A 24,139-nucleotide genomic window follows, 5' to 3' on the forward strand; every position below is an offset into this window, starting at 1 on the left:
GGCCACCACAGTGGCTATTCCAAAAATCTTGGTTTTTTTTACTTCTCTGGAATGGTTGGTCTTATTTGTAACCAACATTCTTCCTTTATAAAACAAAGATTGTATTAATATAATAAAAACATTGCATTTGTGCTTCCCCCCCACCCCACTGCACGCTGCAATAAAATAGATAAATAAAATGTTGAATTGATAATAAAAAGAAAGAAACTAACCTTGTGTTGTTATCATTTATTCCTTTTTTCAACATGAGCATTTAAGAATAAAATATTTCCACGAAATCCGTAAGCGTAGGATTCCATACTACAGCGTGTATCAATTATGTCCGATACGACACACCACGTTGTTCACATGAACATTGAGAAGCAGTTGTGTGTGGTTGTGCTCCAAAGTTTGAACATGTTATCCGACTGAAAACTGGAGCCAACAAAATCGCATACAAGACGGAAATAGTCAACCGATATTATGAAGATGCCATTCACGCATGACACGGTGTTGGGTGCAAAATAATCAAGACTGAATTATATCCAGGTCTACTGTATGACAGTATGTCGCAAATAAAAATGATTATTTGAAAACACATTCACTTAAGTGTAATTGACAATCTTTTCACCAGCTTGGGTTACAAAATTATCCTTACTATTTACCCGCAGACATCAACGATACTTTGTATTAATTGTAACCACAGATGTCAAACACACAGAACATAGAAGCCCTGGTGGTGAATAAACACGACTGGCAGCAATCAGTTAACTCCTTCTTTGAACCTACCGACAGGACATCAAAGACAAAAGGTGATTTTTATTACAAAGCAAGCCGATCTCAGAAGCCGACTTTGGTTACTTTTTTTTTGGGTAAAGGATATCAATACAAAGGTTATTTTAATGCAAAGCAAGCCGACATCGGAAGCTGACTCGATTTTGTGAAGTGATCCGATTTATATATATATATTTTTTTGTTTAATATACAAAGATGGCCGAGATATGGAAGCAAACTTGGGTTCCTTTTCAATTATATTCACAGGAATTTTGAAAATAAATCGAAACAATGGAACAAATTTTAAAGCAATATAGTGCTTTGTGCACAGATGTCGATGAATTCGCAAATGAGAGGGAAATAATCAGCTGATATATTGAAGACAACTGCCATTCACGCATGGCACGGTGTTAGGTTCAAAATAGCCAAGAATAATTTTTATCCAGGTCTACTGTATGACAGTATCTCGTAAAAAAAATCATTATTTAAAAACACATTCACTTGAGTGCAAGTGAAAATCTTTTCGCCGGCGCTGGTTACAAAAGTATCATTACTATTTATCCGCAGACATCAGTGCACCTTTATAATAATTACTACCGTATATACTTGCATATAAGCCGAAAAATTTAGGAAAGAAATAAGGCCTGGAAGAAGGGGGGTCGACTTATCTGCAGGCCAAAGTCCAAGTCTGAAATTGTTAACGCTTTTTTCCCTCGATTTCCAGCATGTATTGTTTCTGTTGATCGCCTTAGATGAGATCACATGCCTAATGATGCCACATGGCTCATAAGATTTGTGCTGTCGTGAAGTGAAACAAATATTTTTTTTAAAACTTAAGTGGTAGGATAATGAATGAAAAACATGTTTTAAAGTACTTGACGCCTGTCTGACAGCTGTCCATCCACCAGAAAATGCAGCCATACGTGTTATTTGAGCCACGGTGGTATGTGTATTTTCCAAAAGAACCGCCATATTAGTAATCTCCAGTCAAGTATTTAACCCTCAGCTAATCAGTAATCATTAAACTCTACGGTATCGTATGAATGCACACTAGCTTATTTCGGTGTAAATATGAAAAGAATCTACGTAAAAAAATAAAAGAATTATGATACTGAAGGTATATACAACAAACATTTTGATCGAGAGTAGAAATACATGTATGATAGTTTTAAAGGCACAATAGCGAGAGGCTCCATAGGGGTTTGTTGCGCACACGCTTAGGAAGGGTACATAACAGGGCAATATACGAGTCAGCATGAATAATTGTAAAACAATATAATTTGTGGGGTTTCTTTGACAGGTGTTTTAGAAGTAATGGGCAGCCGCAGTTTATATACTACTGTTGTTTAGTTGTTTGTAAAGCAAAGTGGTTTGTTAGCAGGTGAGTGTACAATAGCTACCATATGCTTAATCTGTGGTAAATGCCTCGGGGATAATAGGTTTGTTTTGTTGCACAATGCCAATGACTTCACTAATACATGCCGACTCTCAGATGTATTGTTTAATGAGATATGGTAGTGGACATGGTTTCGTCTCAAAGTTATAAACTGTCACAATACTTGAATAATGTCCACGCTGAAACCAATCATATTTTGATCAATTGAATCACACTACCAGTAGTTTAAAAAAAAAACACAAATAAACAACAATGATAAATAATTATCAAATACAAATTGATAACCAACCACACATGGAAATAATTACAGGATAAGGTATATAAATAGTATACTACCGCTATAAGAAATTATTTCAGTTTAATCTCTCTAGAAGTTTATATTCAATTAAATCAGATAAAATGAACAGTGTTGGAAGTAAACGAAACCGTTCTGCTTATGATGCAGCATTCAAACTTAAAGTTATTGAATATGCAGAAGCAAATAACAACTGAGATGCAGCACGCAAATTTTTTGTGAACGAGAAGCAAGTACGGGAATGGCGGAAAAGCAAAGCAACATTAGAAAAAATGCCAAAATCCAAGAAGGCTCGCCAGACTGGGATTGCCTCTTTCCCTGAATTGGAGAAAGAACTCATTGATTTTGTAAGTGAACATCGACAAAATGGATACATTGTCACATGAACTTCAATTCGTCTACGTGCTATGTAGATGGCGAAAAATGATAAATATCAGTTGGCAGATTCAAAATTTGTTGCATCAGCTGGCTGGTGTTCTCGTTTTATGAACCAGAATGGTTTCTGCCTCAGGCAGCGAACGAAGATAGCACAAAAGCTACCAAAAGACTTGGAAGAAAAAATTGAATCATTTCAGCAGTTCATCATTAAACGCAGAAAGCAGTGCTCATTTGAACTATCACAAATTGGAAATATGGATGAGACGCCTATGACCTTTGACTTACCAAGCAATAAAAGAGTCAATGCTGTTGGTGAGAAAACTATTCTGATAAAAACGACCGGCCATGAAAAAACGCATTTTACGGTTGTATTGGCCTGTTTTGCTGATGGATCAAAGCTGCCTCCTGTCATCATTTTCAAAAGGAAGACGCTGCCGAAAAGCATGAAATTTCCTGCTGGTGTTATCGTTCGTGCACAGCAAAAGGGATGGCTGGACAAAAGTGGAACAATTGAATGGTTGGAGAAAGTATGGAACAAGAGACCAGGTGCAATTCTTCGGAAACCTTCAATGCTTGTATGGGATACGTTTCGTGCACACAAGACCGATGAAGTAAAAAAGGCCGCAAAGAAAACAACACTGGCTGTGATACCAGGAGGTTTAACGTCAGTGTTACAGCCTCTTGATGTCTGCCTTAACAAACCTTTTAAGGACAAGTTACGAAAGATGTGGGCAGAATAGGTTTGTTCAGGGGCTGTGAAGATGACAAAAGGCGGGAATTTAATGAGGCCTGACATCGATTTGGTCGCCAAGTGGGTAAAAGAAGCGTAGGACTCAATTCCATCGGAAATGATTGCAAGATCATTCAGGAAGTGCTGTATCAGCAATGCCATGGATGGAACAGGGGATGATGCTATATTTCAATCCAACAATGATGAGGAGAGCGATAAGGAGAACGACACACTACTGGATGACAATGATGACAAATATGATGAAAGCACGCCCATAACAGAAGCCGAGTTTCGGGAACTGTTTGGCGAGTCTGATACAGAGCCAGATTTTGAAGGATTCTAAAAGTGATAGAACATTTATAATTCATGATTTTAGAATGAGGATTAATTAAATTTCCATTACGACTTAACACTTTCGAACTGTTTTTATTTCAACATAAATTAGCTTTCTTACTTTCATTTTCTTTAATAATATGATTTGCCTAAATAAACGTATTCAGAACTCACTTTGTGCATCATGTGATGTACCAGTAGTCTAGAAGTTATGGGTCGGCTCATACGCGGGTCATGCACTTTATCACAGTTTTACCAATTCAGGTTGGGGGATCAGCTTATACGCGAACAGGCTTATACGCGAGTATATACGGTACAAAAAATGCCAAGCACATAGAAGCCCTGGTGGTAAATAAACACAGCTGGCAGCCAACAGTAAACTTCTTCTTTGAACTTACCGACAGGATATCAAAGACAAAGGTTATTTTTATCACAAAGCAAGACGACGTCAGAAGCCGACTTTGGACTCGGAAGCCGAATTTTTTTTTAAAGGATATCAATACAAAGATTATTTTATTGCAAAGCAAACTGACCTCAGAAGCCGACTTGGATTCTTTTACATGTGCTGATTTTTTATATTTTAGCTTCGAATAAACAAAGACGGCTGAGATATGGAAGCTAACTTGGGTTTCTTTTCACCAGTATTCACGACATTTTTTAAAATAAAGTGAAACAATGGAATAGTTTTTAAAGTTTACAATATAATGCTTCGTGCGCGAACATCGATGACCCAGCATCATCCAGAAGATTTGGAGCAAAATAAAATCACGTGATGAATAGATCATTTCGCCGACAATATGATCATTAACTTGTTTAAAACTCTAGTGTACTTTGATCGTACTCCTGGATGGACTGATTATAAGATGGGCATCAGAAGTGTGAGAATTAGCAAGACTAGTGCAGATTTGAAAACATCTGACTTTTGTCCTTGCAGTTTCTGCTTCAGGTGGTGTCGTCTCTAACATTTTTTCACGGTATGAGAAAGCTAAAAATATATTCATGTACCAAAAGAATAGATCGTACGTGTGCAGGAGAAGGGTTGTGTTGATGAGATGCTGCTGCAGTGTATTGAAGAGTTTTATGTCGAGTATACAGTTTATATTTTTTTAAATAAAATTTCAGTTGGAGTGCAATTTCCGACATGTAATTTTCAAATGATTTAAATGATGTCCCACAATTTACGACTCGAAAAAAACGATGTGTCCTAGAACATACAGTGTACAAAAAAATTACTTTTAAAATTAATTTATGGTGTCCCAACAAATACGGTGTCCCAACATATACGGTAAATATGGTACATGAACAGAAGTGAGAAGGCAGTGATCAGTAAAGGCAAGCACTTTAGACCACTCTGCTACTAGGGTCCATGAACCAGAAGACCTAATCGAAAATTGTCATTATCAACTTAATTGTTGACTATAAAAACACTCTAAGCTTTACAAATTTGTGTACATTCAAAAGTACCTCTAATGATCTTCAAGGGATGCAAGTCCATACACATTAGGTCACATTGTCTATTATATGCAACTTTGCTGACCAAAACACTGCTGTCCATGTTAGGCAGATGTCTGCTATGAACAGGTGTCTGCTGTATGGAAAATCCACTAAATCTGGTTACACTATACATATGGCTGAACCAGACCAAATCAAGCTGCCCCTGCTGCAAACAATGGAGCATACAAATTAAATTAGTAATACTGTTTGGACTATTTGCTCTATAATCTGATCTGCTCCTACTACGTGACACAAGTACTTGGGGCCCCTAAAGGCAGAGTGATCTAAAGTACATGCCTTTACAGACTACACACATCACACCTCTGTCCACATGGGTTCAAGTCTCAACTCAACCAATATTGGTATTTGTCAATGTTTGCCAGAAGCTTCCTGTGGGTTAGTGGATTTTTCTCGAGTCTTCCTGAGTTCACCCTCCGCCAAATATACTGGCCACCATGTATCATGTGCTGATAAATGGTGTTGAACCCCATAAAACCAAACCAAACTCAAGTACTCACAGCATATGGGTCTGAACCATCCACATCTGGCATGACAGGAGTCAGTCCATGGCATACAAGATCCACCTGAAACATACAGTAAAACCGGCATGAAACAGAAAGAGGCCATAAATTGTTCTTTGTACAAGATCACTAGTCCTCTTCTTGATATAATATCCAAGCCAGTCACAATATTTGGTCAAGGTCATGACCTGAAACAAAAGTTCATCCAGACACCAAAAATATATGGATAGATGGACAAGCATCATAGCGTGATACTTTCTGCTTTATATTGGAGGTACACAAATCATTTTGAAAAGAAATTCTGTTAGTACTCATGTCTAAAATGGATTTATTAAAGGTGCATGAGCATATAATTCTGACATTTTTTCAAATAACATATATGTTTGTAATTAAACCCCTTTATTTACTTAACATATGTCCCTACTACCCAAGTGGGTTTCTAACCAGAATCTCTGTGTCAACCCTACCAAGCATTATGACATAACGAAGTTACTGACAGTATCACCAAAATAACAAGTACATGATTTATATTCATCAAGTAAGTCATTTTCACATTTCTGCTCTATTTTAAAAGAAGAATGTTCCTTCAAAACCATAACTTGTAACTCTTAAAACACTGCAAAAAAAAAAAAAAAACATGAAGAAAAAAACTCCAAGCCCTACACTATAGTAAATAGAGTTTTCATAATGTTTAAATGCACACTACAGGCTTATTGCTTTACTTTAATTACAGTTTGTTTTCTATGATAAAAAATGAAGGACTGAATATGCCATTTATTGTCAAGTATTAAATACCTTGAAGTGATCCATAAGCTCCTTTGTTACAGAATAGGGGGCTCCAATCACGACTTCTGATACATACTGCAACAAGAAAATTTCTATTTTTTTTCTCTATCACTTTACTGGGTATCAATTTGAATGGATTCTGTGATTTCTATGGAGCATACATTTAAAATAATTATTTCTTGAACTTAAGAACCTCCTTCACTCACACTTCTACAAACCAAGAAATGTTCCCTTGAAAATTACATTGTTATTAAAACAAAGATGACTGATGCATATGAAAACAGAATACTTCAGAGTACCATTAATACTCGCTTGTAAGTCAGGTCCAACTGCAAACCATGTAGACTAGATCTGCCATCACATAATATGCCAACAGCTCTAGGTCTATGCAGTTTGTTTAGGGGTAATCAGTAGAATAAGCAACACAGACTCTTATCATCAAACACAATATATGACGGTAGATCAGGATCCATACTGTTTGCAGGGGGATCTGACTTGTATGCGATTACAGAGGAGCCTCGTTAATCCGGACACCTTCATTCCCAGTGAATATGTACAGATTAACGAGTTTTCCGGATAACTGAATCATGCACATTTTTATTTAACTATGTCATCATACTATATACATGTACATGCAAGCTGTAAATGTACTATATATTCAATACACCTCTCCCTCGATAACTCGCACACTACGGTGCCCACAAACATAGACCGCACTATAAGCGAGGGTGTGAGTTACCGGTAATGAGGGACTTCCAAAAATTGAAAAAATTCACTTCGACATAGAGAAAACTATGGGGAGGGAGGGTGTCGTTTATTACTGGGTTATTTAATGACTGAATCCTCATTTTGCAATCACATTAATAATAATTTTTAATAACGCGCTTAGTTGTTCGTTATTCTGTTTAAATGACATTTATTTTCAAAATCTCCAAAATGTGAAAGATCATTCCAACTGGTTTCAACAACCGTCACGTGTACGTGAAAATCTGTGTATTACGTCACTGCTTTTTTTTTCTTGATGAGTCTGGTTCCCCGTATTGGGTTTAATAGTAACCTGCCAAATTAAGTCCAAAGAGCAGGGAACTTGACTAACTGTTGATACACCACCAAACAAGATTCCTTTTTTTCAAAAACAAGCGACATTTATTTCATGAGACAACTGTCTGTCGAAACTCAAATTTTCGTATTGTTCAATTAGTACACTATTGATGTCGTGATTTCATCGGAAGTAATAATGAAACTTTTTATCATCCTTGAGGATATCTCTTAAGTTCCAGTTCAAGAATTCTCTGAAACTCACTTGCCCACAATGGTCTGTATCTTATTTTATGAAGTATTCATTTCACTTGGCTGCCTTGCTATCGTTGATCACAGTTATGAAAGAGTCGGTTAATTTAAAGTAGTTTATGTTAGTTACACAATAACATTTATAACAGTGCTCGATTGACCAAATGAATAAAGTTCACCCAACGTACAACCGGGGCCACTAAATTTTAAGTTTGTAGGATTTTTGTGCCTTTTAACTTTTCTTTTATTCCACCTCTTTTATTTGATTCAAAAGACATACTTAACGTGATAATACAAAGGAGGCTAGCTTTTCATTCAGTGCAACAATACAACAAATTCTTCCACAAGTTAGTTATCAAAATGTTTGGCACTTAATTAGGTTCTCAGAGAAATGCTCACGGATATAGCTGTTACGATAGATTGATACATTTTATGTTTAATTGCAAGAGGACACCTTGCATTTACGATGATTACACTTAAAAGGAACTAAAAGATAAAACTAGAATACAAATTTCAATTGATAAAAAATTATTTAATTTGTATCTATTTATTAAAGTACTGCCTCACTGACATTTTCATTGATCGATATTTCCTTACATATCATTAATTGCAGAGTACTAAGAATGTCATTTGGAAAGAAAATGTAAACAATTGTATGACCTACTTTTAAATTTGATATTTAATAATGCTGATTGAAATTTCATGGTCCTATCTACCATTTTCGACGATAAAACGAGTGAGATATCAAAGTTTACATTACCAATTTTGATCGCAATTTTCTTCAAATTCAAGAAATAAGGATCAATTTTTCGGTTATTTTTCTGGCTTTAAAAATGGGATCCACACCTGACCCCATATTATAAGCGGGTTTGTGAGTTATCAGGGCGTGAGTTATCGAGGGAGTGGTGTATATGTTAAAAGTACAAAGAATACAAACTGATATCTCACAGTTAAATGCTTTATGGTAAACTAATAAAATGCAGTCATTTTTATGTCATATTTTACAGCTGTTATAGCTGCTAATGAGCTGATTATTGACATCCCCATTTTATTCTGATATGAAGCCATATACTGTCCACAGCTTAAATCAATCAACTGTATTTGTACAGCCATCAATAAACTTTGATTGTTACATACAATTGGTAAACGACAAAGAGGCTTAAGATTCACTTAATTTATTAACCATATGTTATGTCAAAAAAGCATGGACAATTTGATTCCAGTGTGTTAATTTAATTACTAATACCACCGTTGGTGACTAGCTAAAACAGAATTTGTTTATACAATCGCTGGTTACAATATGGTCATGCTGTTTGGTTTTTCTACACACATGATCACATGACAACTTTAACATACCACTAGCATTTGACCAATCAGAGACTGATACAAAGACACTTCCAGATTTGTGCAGGTGAATCTGTGTTATCTCACTGTATTTTCATATATTATTTTTTACATTTTCTTATTTTTGGACATTATTTCCGGATTATTGAGACAAGATTTATAGTAATTTTACACTTTGGTCCCCATTTTTGATTTCCAGATCCGGAATGCAGATTTCTAGATTAACGGAGTAAATTAATGGTTAGTAATTCCATTCCTGCTGAATTATGTCTGGATAGCGAAGTTTCTGGATATATGGATTCCAGATTACTGAGGCTCCTCTGTATATACAGTAGTTATAATGAGACCTGATTATACAGGAATCTGTGATCAAGTTCATGGCATCTTCAGCAAAGAGTATGGCAATTTCTGTGACAACAATGAAGTTATTTCAAATTACTTATAGTGAACCAATCTGGTCCAATCAAAAACAAATTCTTAATTTTTTTTTCTTAAAAAAGGAATCACCATAAAAGTAGTTGATATTAATGAAATCAGTATATCTAATAAAAAGGTTTATACTGTATAAAACTATATGAACTGATTCTATCTTGTCACTATGTGTAAAGTCAAAATGCAAGAGATAGATTAAATAATCTCTCTTCCCCTCTCTTATCTATAGTGAAAAAAGTTAAATTACCTTGCAAGCCAATACACTGAGAACTCTCTCCTGCAGATTCATTATGGGGAAGTTTGCACCTTTGTATCTATTTACCACCTAGATGAGAAAAAAGCTTATTTATCTTTATCCTAAGCTTGTATTTCATGCTCTCTATTCAAAATTATATTTTAATGAATTATTTCATTAAGCTTTTAAATGAATAAAAAGTATTAATATTTTTCAACATTTCTGATCTAGGGAAAGCAAATCATTTTGATAATACATATATTTAAAATGCATGGCACTCAAGAACAGACACTGACAAGGATAATAATAATTCAGCAAACATCTTGTATGATAAGAACATAATACACATGGGCAGCAAAACAACTGTGAATATGGCAGAATACACACATGAGCATGAGTGCTTGGTCTTCTTCCAAAAACTACATTACCTAATGCAGTTAAGATCCATAAAATTTTCTAATGTTTGAAAATAATTTTAAAAAATATCCACTATGTCTAAGGGCATTGGGACAGAGGTTTCCAATGTCTTAGTAACAAAAATTTGTTGACAAAACCTCTATGTCTCATGCTCTTGTCTATAATAAAAATATTAATCATAAAAAAATCATTAGCAGAAAACATAAACATTTAATATTACAACATCAGGCCTTTTGTTCAGAAAATAAAATAAATGAAACATTTTTATTTCCTGACCCACACTGTAATTTTTTTAAAAAGTTCACACCTTTGATATCGCATTCTGGGTATAATATTGTATATGATCAAGAAATGACAACAGTGATAGGCAGTTGATTTAAATGTATGCAAACTCTAGGTTAAACATTAAATGTACCTTACTTCTTTTGACACACACAGAGGAATCTAAACAATACTGCTCCTGTGCACTCAAGATTCCAATCAATTTAAGTTGCAAATCTCGTCAGTTTTCCCATCTATATACAAAATCTGACACTCTGCACTCCAGTTAAAAGCTCCATCAAGTCTTAAATTATGTTACATTACACATTTCACAGCTTTATTTAACACAATGATGACTGAAAGCAAAAGAATACAAGGAATTAACAATTTTCATGAATTTCATCATCACTGGAAACCTTGAATTTCAAGATCAAATGAACAATAATCCTTTTGAAATAAATATTAATAGGAAAAATCCCTGAATCAACAATTTTAAGTACCAATGAAAATTTTCATATTTTGCAAAACCATAAAACATGATACCATATATATTCACTTATAAGTTGAGTCCAACTGCAAATTCAGACCCAGATCTGCTGTTGCATATTATGCCAGCCAATCTGGGTCTATGCTATTTGTTTCAACTTTTCAGTAAAACAAACAACATGGACCGCTATTTGCTGGCATGTTGTGCAATGGCAGATTATGGTCTATATTGTTTGCAGCTGGACATGATTTATAAGTATACATGGTACACATGAAAATAAAGGACTTCACAGCATTCAATCACTTACTGAGTCTTTGTGGAGTCCAACAATCAGATAGTCTCCCTCCGCAGCTGCCTTCTCTAGGAATGCCAGGTGTCCAACATCTTAAATTTCTGCTAAGAAAACTTTTCTCACATAGCATAAATCCCCATCCAATTAGAGAAATGCTAAAGATGGAGAAGAGAAGACCTCATCACTTACACAATCATAAGCTTTTGTACATCACCATGGAAACCAATTATTTTTAGCAAAATGTTTCTTCAAGAATACTTACCAAATCATAATACCTTAGGAGAACAACTACAGTGCAAATCCAGCCTTCCCAGATAACAATTTTAGCTCAGACTTTTCTAACCACCTAAGCAGCAGTCAGACAGAGTGATCTCCCCTTGGTACAGGGATTCACACCAAATCCTATAAATACTACTGGAATGGAAGGCATGTTCTGTATGTGGATATCACTGTGGCGAAGCTAGGAGTGTGTATGTGTATTATGATTGAGTAACTATTCTCGAAGAAACATATTTAACTAGAAAAAATTGGTTTCTTCTTTAAATACATTACCCAATCATAATACCTTAGGATAATAGGTAAGAGGTGGAAGGAGATATATCCTCTTATCCTCTGATCCCCTAAGGCATATAAACCAGCGTCTAGATAACCCAAATGGAAAGGACTCCATCTGTCAGGAAGCAACTGTGAAAGGGAAACATTTTCCCTCCTGCAAATCAAGCAGAACTCGTGAAGCTGCATCAGTATGACACAGTCAAACAATCTGGAAGATTAATGCCATGGTTAAAGGTTCCTCCAGATTGACTTGAGCCTTTAAGGATGAAATCTCTCTGAGAAAAACCAGAGAAGTGTACTCATATCTGGATCCCACAGCATGAATAATGATAGAGAAAAGTTTAATTTATATGTGATGAATTGTGCTGACTGTCCTAACTTCATGAGCCAATATGATGGGCAAATTACTGATGTGGGTTTAGTCCAATATATAGGACAGATAACCCACTTTATTCAGGAAGAAAATGCCTATGCTAATATATCATCTTTCCACTCTTGAAAGTAAAATGAGGCATGATCTCCTCAATGTAACAACTTGAAACTCCATAAGCACCGCTTCAAAGCATGCACTGGATCCTGTTAATGACCTTGAGATTAAGTATATACAAGAATTATTACCAATATGTAATTCCTCCTTAATGGAAGCCTGTTCTCGATAATGAAAGCAAGGGACTTCATAAGTGATACTGATCTGGCATGGAGGAACTGCAAGCAAGCAGGTAGATCCACCAATAAGAAATATATTGCTTATTTTGCCTGCTTACTGCCAATGTAGTGTGGAAACAGGACTTATAGGTGTACTAAGTAAGCTCCTATGAGCAGTTCAAATGGGGTCTTGTTCTGCCAGGTTAATACATGATAACTTCCACTTGGTCAAGGGTCCAGATCATTGGCTGGGTGGAATCCAAATGAATAGAAGATCAGATAGGTCTTGGTTTGTTAGATATCCTCTCTTCCATGATAATACAGTCTGCCAGTCATCATCAAACAGTAAATTTAATTATGACTGGTACTAACTTCTCATAGGAAGTTAGCTATTGAGATTTGGATCCCTACATTGGTATAAAGTACTCTGCTGAGATTATATTTCAATGCCTTCATATGCCTCTGAAGTGGATAGCCATCTCACTTCAAGATACTCCACTGCTTGTTGTGAAAACTGTTCTTAAATGTCTGTTTCTTCAAATCCCAACATGCAGGTTCAGTAACTCTAGGCTGGGTTGGGTGGAAACACCTGCCACTGTGGTTTTTTAATTCAGATATGGAAAGACCTCAATTATGGTGATTCTGTTGCAATTGATGAGGTTGCTCCAATATTTTCCACTGAGTGTGGTAATCAGGATGAGACACTCAGGTTTGCTGATCCCTGTATCCCCTTCCATATCAGAGGTATTGGAGAAGTACATATATTTGGCCAATACAATCTATAGAAATATAATCGATTATTCAGGCCTTTTGTGTTCAGGACTGGTGAGACAAAGTTGAGGTTCTTGTATTCCACCTTGTCACCCATAGGTCAATCCCATATAGTGTCTACTGAATGAAAACTGAGGAATGAAGAGACCATTCTGTTTATATTATTTCCTTCTTGCAGAACCATGAGTCTGCCAATATATGAACCAGCATAGTAAACATACTTAAAATGGATTGTTGATGAGGACGCCACTTTAGAAAATCTCAAACAAGAATATAAAAGTCAGAGTAGTTGTTCCACATTGCTGTTTGAGATGAGTCACCATGGTGAAGTTATTGGACAGGAAGAGAACTCCATTCCCATATAGATTCTCCAGCCACCAATGAATAATTTTCAAAGCAGTTTCCATCTTGATGATGTTGCTATGTAAAAACTAATCTTGAGGGGGGCCATGCTTCTATAGAAGTCCAAAATGGTAGGATACTTGCTCTCCCAATCCTCTGTGTTCATATCCATAGCGATTGTGATTGACGGAGGTTGTGCTTGCAGAGATATTGATGACTCAAGTCCAAAGTGGTTTCCCTGCCTTCAAGATGCAACCTCATATTGTTGCAGATTATGCAAGTTAGCCCAATGGTCACAGGTTAAGTCTCCACTTGGATTATTGTTACGGGAGCCCAATAAAGTGACCAAGCACTAAGACAGCTGCTACCACATTGAGAATAAGTCGGTGGGCAAAGGAATTCTTAAGCAGATGGATTGCTCCATATACCATATATACCTGCGTATAAGCCAAATAATTTAGGAAACAATAAAGGCCTGGAAGAAGGGGGGTCGGCTTATCCACGGGCTATTGTGTAAACTGGACAGTTTATAGGACTCGTTGTTGCATTCCATCATAAACTTGTGAGCATAACACAGCTGACTGAATACACTTACTGATAAGTGCTGTGGTACTGATAAAGAGCACTGCCCAAAGGCTTTAAAAGGCACTGAACATGATACCTAGTCCCGAGGAAACTTGTTGGGTCCCCATGATGCCATGGTAAATCTTCTCCATGCAGGCAAGAAAGACTGGAACCTTCACCTGCTGGGACCTGCGTTCAGGGTGGGATGGGGGCATGTATGTATGTCACTGAGATAGGGATGGTCTCAAGGAACACTGGTGAAAACAACCTCCCTTGGACTCTGCCACTTAGTTTTAGGATTGTTTCTCAGTGGCATGTGCTTTTGGGACATCCTTGCAACCTTCTTGGTTGCATTACAGATCTCTCTGCTGTAGCTGAGACTGAGAGGGATGGTGGCATGTTGCAAATTTCCATCAACCTAATCATTAAAGAGGAGAATAGATGATGAAGTTGCATGTATATCTTGGGTCAGAATGGTCTGTAAAGAGCACTGCATCTTTTTTCCAACCTGTTGTAAGTTCATAGCTTCTACAGTACGTTGTTTCTCTGTTATGAAGTGGACCATCCTATGAATACACCCCGCTTATTCTGTTGACTGAACACCCTGAATTGATACCGTGACTTATCATGTACATGTTCTGGTTGTGGCCCCTATGATCCTTTATACATGACTTAGTTCAGTTAAAACAGAATGTGGGGAGAATGTCATCCAATTCATTATGTTGGGATGGGCAACAGGGTATTTTATACATATAACCAATCCAGGCATCTCCTGTGCGAGAGGACACTGTTGGTCATTTGCTTAGCTCTTTCCTCTGCTGTTCAGCAATAGATAGAGTCGAACCCTGAGGTGGCAAGGCTTATAGGAATCGCCAATAATAATGACTCCTGTGGTGGTAACCTATAAAAATCCTGACTGTAAAAGAAATTGAAAGTAGAATCTTCTGTAGATAATCCACTTATGTCAGAGCCGTAGACTCGGCAAGTGATGATAATCCATCTATGTCAGAACCATAGACTTGGCAAGTGATGATAATCCACCTATGTCAGAATTGTAGACTCGGCAAGTGATGACAATCCACCTATGTCAGAACCATAGACTTGGCAAGTGATGATAATCCACCTATGTCAGAACTGTAGACTCGGCAAGTGATGATAATCCACCTATGTCAGAACCGTAGACTTGGCAAGTGATGATAATCCACCTATGTCAGAACCGTAGACTCAGCAAGTGATGTAGAGAAAAGAGGATAAGGGGATTGGGCAGGAAACTTCAGTTCAAGCCTGCAAGGCAGAGTTCAGTCATCCAGGTGGGATCTAACAACGAGGGAACTTCAATGCCAGTATCGTTTAAAGACCAAGGTAGTGAAGTAGTAGGAGAACAATGTCAATGATGGTGGCCCACTACACTTGCACCACTGACCCATTACTTCTAATGTATCACTAAGTAGAGTCTCTTGCATGGCAGAGGTTTGAGAACAAGTATAGAAACATTTCTTGAAAACTGAGGCCCCAAGATGGACATCTTATGCCAAAAGTGTTTTGAGGTACTATGCTGGAAAGACTGAGGCATGAAGGTTGTCTATATCAAATGTATGTCTTCCACAGGAAGTGCCTATCAGCACTATGTGGTTAGACCAGAGGTGGGCAAACTTTCCAGTGCAAGTGCCGCATACACAAATTTACACCTTGTCGCGGGCCACATAGTTCATTAAGTAAAATAATTATTATCTGAAATAACAAAAACAAAAGGTTTTTCTAAATAACATCTAATTAATTTTCAGTTGTTAATATGTTGTTAATATTTGAAAACTTAAACTTCAAAAGAAGCACATTGATTTGATAAACAGAGTAACATAAACAGAGTCAGTGCGAATGATGACTTGTTCCTAGGCCACATGAAAACCCTTGGCAGGCTGCATGAAAGCCCTTGGTGGGCCACATGCAGCCCGCGGGCCTTAATTTGCCCACCTCTGGGTTAGACTAATCAAATGTGAGACAAAGAATTGGACAAGTTCATTTTCTGGTGGCTGATACTGTATGATTGATTGTGGTCATGGCCCAATGCAAAAAGAGTTATATGACCAAGTCCAGTCATAAAAGAACATGGTCATCTTGGCTGGCATGATGCTGTCAGGTTGGGACTGTGTATAGGATGTTGACCCGTGTATCTGGTCCATAATTCTGATATGCAAGACTGCAACTGATGCTTGTTGCCGCTCTCTATATCACTATCCAGAAAAGATATGGCTTGAACTCTTGCATGCAAGCTTCATCACCCAAGCAATGATTAACTTCTGTCCATAATATGCAAGTCTGAGATGTATTCAGGGGATGACAACCAGAGAAACAACACATGTCGATTGGTTATCAGACTTGTCTTACTCACTGTCTCAATCTGCAAGACAATACAGAGCAAACCCTATATATATATATTTAGTGTAGTGAGTATCCTGCTTTTGAACTTGTAAGAATCCACACAGGGCTACTAAATATGATAAATATTTGTAGTGGAGTACACTTGACCTGTACAGGTAGAGAACTATTATAGTCTTTACATACTTGCATGGGTAGCCTATCTGACTTAACAATAGTTCTGACTATAGTTTTAATTTATGTGTGTGTACAAGTCTGTAGTGAGCTGTAGAAAACTCTTAACATATGTATAAATTCTGCTACAACCAGATACATAATGGTAAGATGTAGATCAATGCAATCTCAGCATCTGTGCACCAAGCTTCACTGAATTTACCTGTACAGGCCATCAATGAGCCTTCCTACAGGATGTATTGAGAAATGATGCATCATTGCCTCCATTAGGCTATCTGCAAGCAGTAATCCATAGTCATATACATGACACTTTATTGATTTTACCTGTATAGAATGATATTGGGCCTTTTCCCACAGGTAAAATTGTACCATAATGTATATTGTAGCACCTACTTTTTAAATACCAATAATGGTGCTTCAATTTCTTTTTTTATGTGCTGGTTTTGGTATGTAATATAGAAAAATTATTTAAATTACTGTATATCTTTCGCCGTGGTCAGATAATTACAGGTAAGTTTTCTATACATGGTTTACACAGCAGCATCCAGCTCATGCATGTTACTATAAGCGATGTTTGAGTGATATTTATCTGTATCATTGGCCAATCAATAACTGGCCTTCCTATGCGTAAGCTGTTACTAGAAATGATTTATTTGCCTTCATTTAGTACATGTAAGTACTATGAGTGACACTCAAGTTATTCTACCTGCAAAGGCAGTCATAATTCACATGCCAACAGGTTATGTGTGCCTATAATTTATTATTTAGCATCCGCTTTCTGCATATTAATACTGATCCACTGTTACATATATGTGCATCTGGAAAATAATGAATAATGCAACTGGGTGCACTTCCTGGACATGTGTAAATGACGCTTTTGTAGGATCTACTGTGACTATGAAACTATGCAGTGGCATATGAATATGAAACAACACTTCTTTCTAAAATAACATGTCACATCAAAGGTCCTGGTATTGAACATGGTTTTCAATGGTAAACAATGTATATTCAGTAATTGTTTTGTCAGCATCATCAGAAAATCAACCTGGTGTGTAATGTGCAGTACAACAGTTCTTGTCTACATAGCCAATTCCTTGCCATGGCAATTATACGAACTTTAAGAAAAGAATTAGGAAACAAATCCTACTAGAAGTCTAGTTAAGCAGAGAAGTGGAAATATGCAATTTAATTGAAACTGGTAGATTCTGCATGACTGACATTAACATGCATGTTCATTTATATGATTACCCATTTTGTAAATATTTACAGGTCATAAACTAACTAAACCATTTACATGTTAAATGTTGCTGCATTACCCGTCATATCCAAAAGAGTCTCTATCTTGAACGATTTGTAGGAGCTGCTCAACATTCCTCAGTCAAATGCACAACTGGACAGGCTGAATCACAAAATCACCTCTTCTCTGATGGCATAGGAATTGACAGTGTTTGTGTTTGGGAATTTTAACGTAACTTAAAAATTTTTTTAACATCATGTTCCACCCAGTCATGTTATTCCGACACCATGCCAACCAGTCCAAACACTAACCTCTTAATGCTGAGCACCAAATGAGGCAGCTGCAAGTACCATTTTTACAAGTCTTTGACATGACTCTGCTGGGATTCGAACCTGCAACCTCCAGCACCCAAGGCCAACACTATAACCACTTTGGCCACTGGAGTGGTCCTGGAATTGTCAGAAATCTGCACCTAAGAAGCATTACTTCATTGTTCTTACTGATAATATCCAGTCCCTAATACATCCCTTCTCCCTTCTGGACCACACCAAAATTCAAAGTCCATTGTATACATATATAAATGAACCTCAATTTTATTCATAGGCTAAAGTCTCAAACAGACATGCACAAATACACATAGGCGGCAAGTAATCATGACAGGCTGAACAGGGATGGATGTGTGGGCCTTGTCATAACAAGATACACACTGCCTTATAGAAGACATTTAAAGTGTACAGACAAAAATATACCAGCTGATGGTATCCAAATACCATGAAAGGATACGATAAAGATCAAAAGCACCAGCTACATAAATGATTCTGTCCCCTGGCTTGGGTTCTTTCCCTTCAGAAAACTGGATTATTCTCTGGGTGGTGGGCAAAAACTGGGACACCCCTGTCCAAGGACTGTCTTTGTGAGACCCCTATAACAACAAAAAATAGCAGATTCAGAAAACTGGAAATAATACTGATGTCAGTTTGTTGGTTACAGAATGGTTATCTCACTTATAAGAAAAGGTAATTGAAAATTGGCTTCACATACAAGAATTTAAAATGTATCATAAAATTTTGGGAAAAAAGAAATTATTTACAAGAAATCCAAATTAAAGAAACATGTCCATGTGCAGATCTCAGAAGATTCAATTTCTCTCCTATGCCTACATTATAACCACTGTCAATATCCCCAGTTCAAAATCATGTGACATCCTACATATAAAAACAGAAAATAGAGCATCTTCCAAATGTCTGAAAGAATTTGACCCAATAACTTTAAATGATTCATCATATGATCATAACCTCTGACCTTTCATCTTGAATTATGCTCCATATTCATCAGTAAATGCCATGCAATGTCTGACAAGTCATCAATGGAAGAATGAGATAAAGTTGTGTCAAAAAACTACAACCAACTGATCCTTTTAACACTAAGCCATTCAAAAGAAATATCAGATCAAAAAGCTTTAACTTATACTCAAAAAATATTAGAACTTTCACAAATTAGCTCCTGTGATGCTTTCTGTCAAATCTTGTCAAGTTTTGTTTAGCACTATTTAAAGAATAGCTGGTAAAAGGATTTTTTTTTTAAATAGCTGCTATATTGGATGGTGGATATGTATCATTTGCAAAATATAAACTGAAAAGCTTTTAAGCAAGAAACCTATCTAACAGACTTGGCCAAGTTCTGTTATGCATCTTACGAGATGAATTTGTTTCATTTTTCAATAATGGCATGCATATTGAAATGCAGTGTGGAATCAAAAAAGACTTGAGAACTAGAATGTGGTTCTTCTTTTTTTACTTGATATAATAAAAAGATCTTAGCAGTGGTTGTCATGTTAGGTGGTGGATAGATTCTATCTGTAAGCATACTGGACTCTTGACCAGAAGCATGCTGGTTCAAATCAGGGCCCACAATTCTTTTAAAGGATTATACAGAACAACTAAGCTTAAACTCCTTCAAGGTTTCATCAGTGTAAAGCCAAAGTTAAAATCCATCAAGGCTTCAGAAAATTATGCTGCAGAAACCAAAAAAAGGAAAATGGACAGTTAGGGGTCATAACTCCTGGAACACAGAAAGCAAATTCACTCATGCTCTAAAGTCACATGCCAAATTCGACTGATGAAGTTATCTTATAAAAAAACTAATGCAGGAGGATGGGCAATCAGAGTCACGACTCGACTAAACAATACTAAACTTGTATAAGGCCCACTAAGACAATGAGAAAATGTTTGTACTAAGTTACATCAAATATGCTGAATGGATTGTAAGCTATATTACATGCGACATTACATCTGACAAAATTAAATGAATCATCAAATTCCATAACTCTATCCAAAAAGAATTTGTTGAGACAAAACCCATCAAAGGATTATCTAGGAAACAAAACGATGAAAAAACCAATCTAGAGCTGAATCTGTTTAATGGTTCTTGAGCTATTTTGGTTATAAGGACTTGATGTAGCTGAAAATGTAATACTGAAGATGGAGAACAGCTCTGTCAAAACTGGACCTTAAATGAAGAAAACTTGCATACTACATCAAAAAAGACTTACAAATTGATGTACAATGAATCAAGTAATATCTGAAAATGGTACTGAAGTACTTAACTGAAAATGGTACTACTTTAATAATCCAGCATGTCCATTAAAAAAACTGGAACCCAAGTTAAATTTCAAATGTTATAGAGAGATGTTATCATTTATTTCCATGAGCTGATATGGCAATAAAGCTGACATTGCATTTAATTACTGGTTTGGTTTTTGGTCTCTTACAGCACATCAACACAACTAGGCCATTTAGTATCAAGGCAACTGGAGTAAAGTGCCTTGCCCAATGCTACACCATGGTAGTCAACCTTGATTGATCCGTTCATAGGATTCTAACCTGCATTGTTTTTGTTACTAGCCTTGTATGCTAACCACTGAGCCACCAAAGCTCATACCTCAGTAATTGCTATTTTAAGTATATCTGATTCAAGCAGCTGAAGATGCCTACGGTGGGTTGAACAAAGGAAGGTACTTTGTTGTGCATGCAAAGTTGTTTACATTTTGTTCATATATGTCATCTGAGTTTTTCTTAGGTAAACTTTGTCAAGATTAGATTTTAAGAATATGGATTACCAACATGATTATGATATTGGTGACACCTATTTCTGAAAGTAAAGGACAAAATTCTTACCTGTCCAATGGCTCCTACTTGTGTCTTGTCCAATCCATCTTCGTCATCTCTCTTATGGTGAGTCTTAGTTAAAAGCAACATTCTATGTGAAGAAGAAAAGATGAAAGAATAAGTGAATGAAAACAACTGAGACCCTGGATTCCTAATTAGCACTGCATAGGTCTGAGACAGGTTGTGGCCAATGCTCTTGTGCTCCTAAATGCAACTTGACCAAGACAACTCATTCTGACCCAGCCGTAAATGGGTGCGCTATTCATATAAGCATATCACCCACAAGTCCTGCATTTTTACCTGCTGCTAGCCATGGTCACAAAGTCATCTCACTCTTCCATGCTATCAACGCCCAGGAAGGTTTAAAGACCACATCTTTCCTAAATTTCTTTAAGACAAAAACATGAAAACCCAAATCAAGTCTGAACAATGACAATGAAAATAGAGACCAAGAAGGTATGTGCAAGTAATTAATTGAAGCACTTACTTGCACATGAATATCTTTTTGAATGGTGAATAATTTATACCAATTCAAGATATATTCCTATAATAATAATAATAATAATAATAATAATAATAGTTATTATTATTATTATTATCAGTCACTGAATCATCATACTTAAAAAACTATGGTGTTCATTCTGAAAAAAGGACCAAACCACCTTTAACAAAACCTGAACTCACCCACTGCCCTGCATGCTCCATGTTGACACAAGAGTCTGGTGATTATATTCAGATAGTAGAATTTCAACCAAAAGATCATTAACAAATTTCAACACTAACTGGAAAACTTCATATCCTGAAGTGGAAATCACTGGATCCGATGGCAAGTCTTCCATACTGCTAAATTTTGGTTTAGATCTACTTAGTTACCAATGTGTGAGATGGGTGGGTGGAAAATTTCATACAGGACACAATTACAATTTTATTTTTGTTTCATAGTAGTAGTAGCAGTACTCTTATAGTTGTTGCCAGAGTTGTGATAGTTTTGTCGTTCTTGTTATTTTCCAGAACATGAATGAAAAATGCATTTTACCCACAAGCTGTTCTTATATTTACATATTATACTTTGTGTAGTTTTAACAATAAACCTAAACTTAATTTGACACTGCCCCACAACTTTTGCCCATCTATCCAATAAAGAAAATAAGTAATTTTTATCTTCCAATTTTACTAGTTTTGAAAACAATTAAATAAGTGCTATAGCATTCATTCATTTATATATGGAATATTTCTCTAACAACAAACTAGAGTACCCAATGTTCAATTGGAATGTACTTTTAAATTTTAATATGTGTTTTATTTTTATAATGATAATGCACATTTTTTTCAAAACCGCATGTTTGAAAACACACACTACCCTGATGCTATCACAAATTTTCTCCTTTTACAAATTTTCTCCTTTTACATACACTGTGGGAGAAAACAGGCTTCTTTTTTCTTATGATGATGCCATATTCAATGCTTCAGTAATTCTACTATTATTAGCATATAATACAAAGTTCTTATAAAAGAAAATGATATACTGGTTATTTTTAAGTTTCATTTTAATTTAACACTCAAATATTAAACTGTAAAAGATTTGCATTTAATTTTAACCATAAAATACTTTTAAAGCTGAAACAATAACACAAGAATCAGATACCATTTATGCTTCCTTATAAGTCAACCCCAACTGCAAACTGCACAGTACAGGATCTGCAAGCACATGATGCACTGGCAGACCTGGGTCTATGCAGCTTGTTGGAAGAAATCAGCAGAAACAACACAGACTCTGATCTGTTGGTGCATTATATGGCAGGTCAGGGTCTATGTTGGATCCAGTTGGACTCAACTGATAAGTAAGTGTATACGGTACCTGCAACCATAAATATGTCAAAAAAGTCCTGTAAAATTAATTAGCCATGCGTAACTGATTTTACCTTCCTACTAGAGCTGTTGTAGAAACACCCTGGGTCCTTTTGCATTCTCTGCAAAAAAAAAATACCAAGGTAATGTTAGATCCCGACCGCACAAAAATGAGAAGAAATGGTTTTTGTCAAATTCATTCCCAAAATCTTAAGTTACTATTAATGCAATTTTTCTCATACTGTAAAATTGCAGAAAGAAAACCATCCATAGATTAAGGTTACATGAAAGTACAACAAAATCAGCTAGCTATAACAAACCAAATACTAGCATGAATGATATAGTAATGAAGACATTTCTTCAAACATTAATGAACTTTATCATTCTTCCTTCTTAAAATAAAGTAAAAAAATTCCCCAATATAACCAGAAACCTAACATTTTAAAATATTTATTTTCCTGTGATTTACATAAAACAAAACCCAGCTAGTATTTTAATTTTAAATTTTCTTTGTGCATTAATATTTCACAAGTACTTTGATCATAATTTAACTACATACCATGTTTTCTGTAGTGATAAATATAGTTCAATTACAACATTCCTACTTATTTTCAATTGGTCAATAGCACCTGTTTAGCTTAACACTGCCAATGATATCTGCATCTCTATCTCAGTGCATTTGACATGAATGTCTTAAAATGTAGATAAAATTGTTTTGCACAAGAATTATTTTAAAATCATTCACATCAAATTACAATGCAACACCAACCATTATATACATGTTAAAATAGTTTCTGATCACAAATTCTTCAATGCAGCCTGACCTGTTTAAGAGTTGATTATTTCTAAATGAGTTTTCGTATTTTATATTCTGCTACCATCTGTCATAATGCAATTTGCCTCCCTTGTAATTTCTTTGTGTGTGTGTGTGTGTGTGTTTGTGCTTTGGATTTTTAATGTAGCTTTAACAATTTTTCAGTCATATCGCTATGATGTCTGCAGTGTGACAGTTTATA

General features: G+C 36.0%; 1 protein-coding gene across 1 annotated transcript in view; it reads right to left on the reverse strand.

Annotated features, from left to right (window-relative positions):
• LOC149802970 (ethanolamine-phosphate cytidylyltransferase-like) overlaps positions 1-24,139 on the reverse strand; it is a 77,844-nt gene that overhangs the window by 11,278 nt on the left and 42,427 nt on the right. The window contains exons 7-13 of the mRNA XM_089952510.1: positions 23,198-23,245; positions 21,285-21,366; positions 18,892-19,030; positions 11,460-11,536; positions 10,000-10,077; positions 6,696-6,761; positions 5,898-5,963 (exon numbers count right to left, since the gene is read on the reverse strand). Coding sequence (XP_089808636.1) covers positions 5,898-5,963; positions 6,696-6,761; positions 10,000-10,077; positions 11,460-11,536; positions 18,892-19,030; positions 21,285-21,366; positions 23,198-23,245 — 556 coding nt within the window. The remainder of the gene's footprint in view (positions 1-5,897; positions 5,964-6,695; positions 6,762-9,999; positions 10,078-11,459; positions 11,537-18,891; positions 19,031-21,284; positions 21,367-23,197; positions 23,246-24,139) is intronic.

Source organism: Sinohyriopsis cumingii, chromosome 3, assembly GCF_028554795.1.
Source record: "Sinohyriopsis cumingii isolate HCF-2022 chromosome 3, ASM2855479v2, whole genome shotgun sequence".
Taxonomy (NCBI): Eukaryota; Metazoa; Mollusca; class Bivalvia; order Unionida; family Unionidae; genus Sinohyriopsis; species Sinohyriopsis cumingii.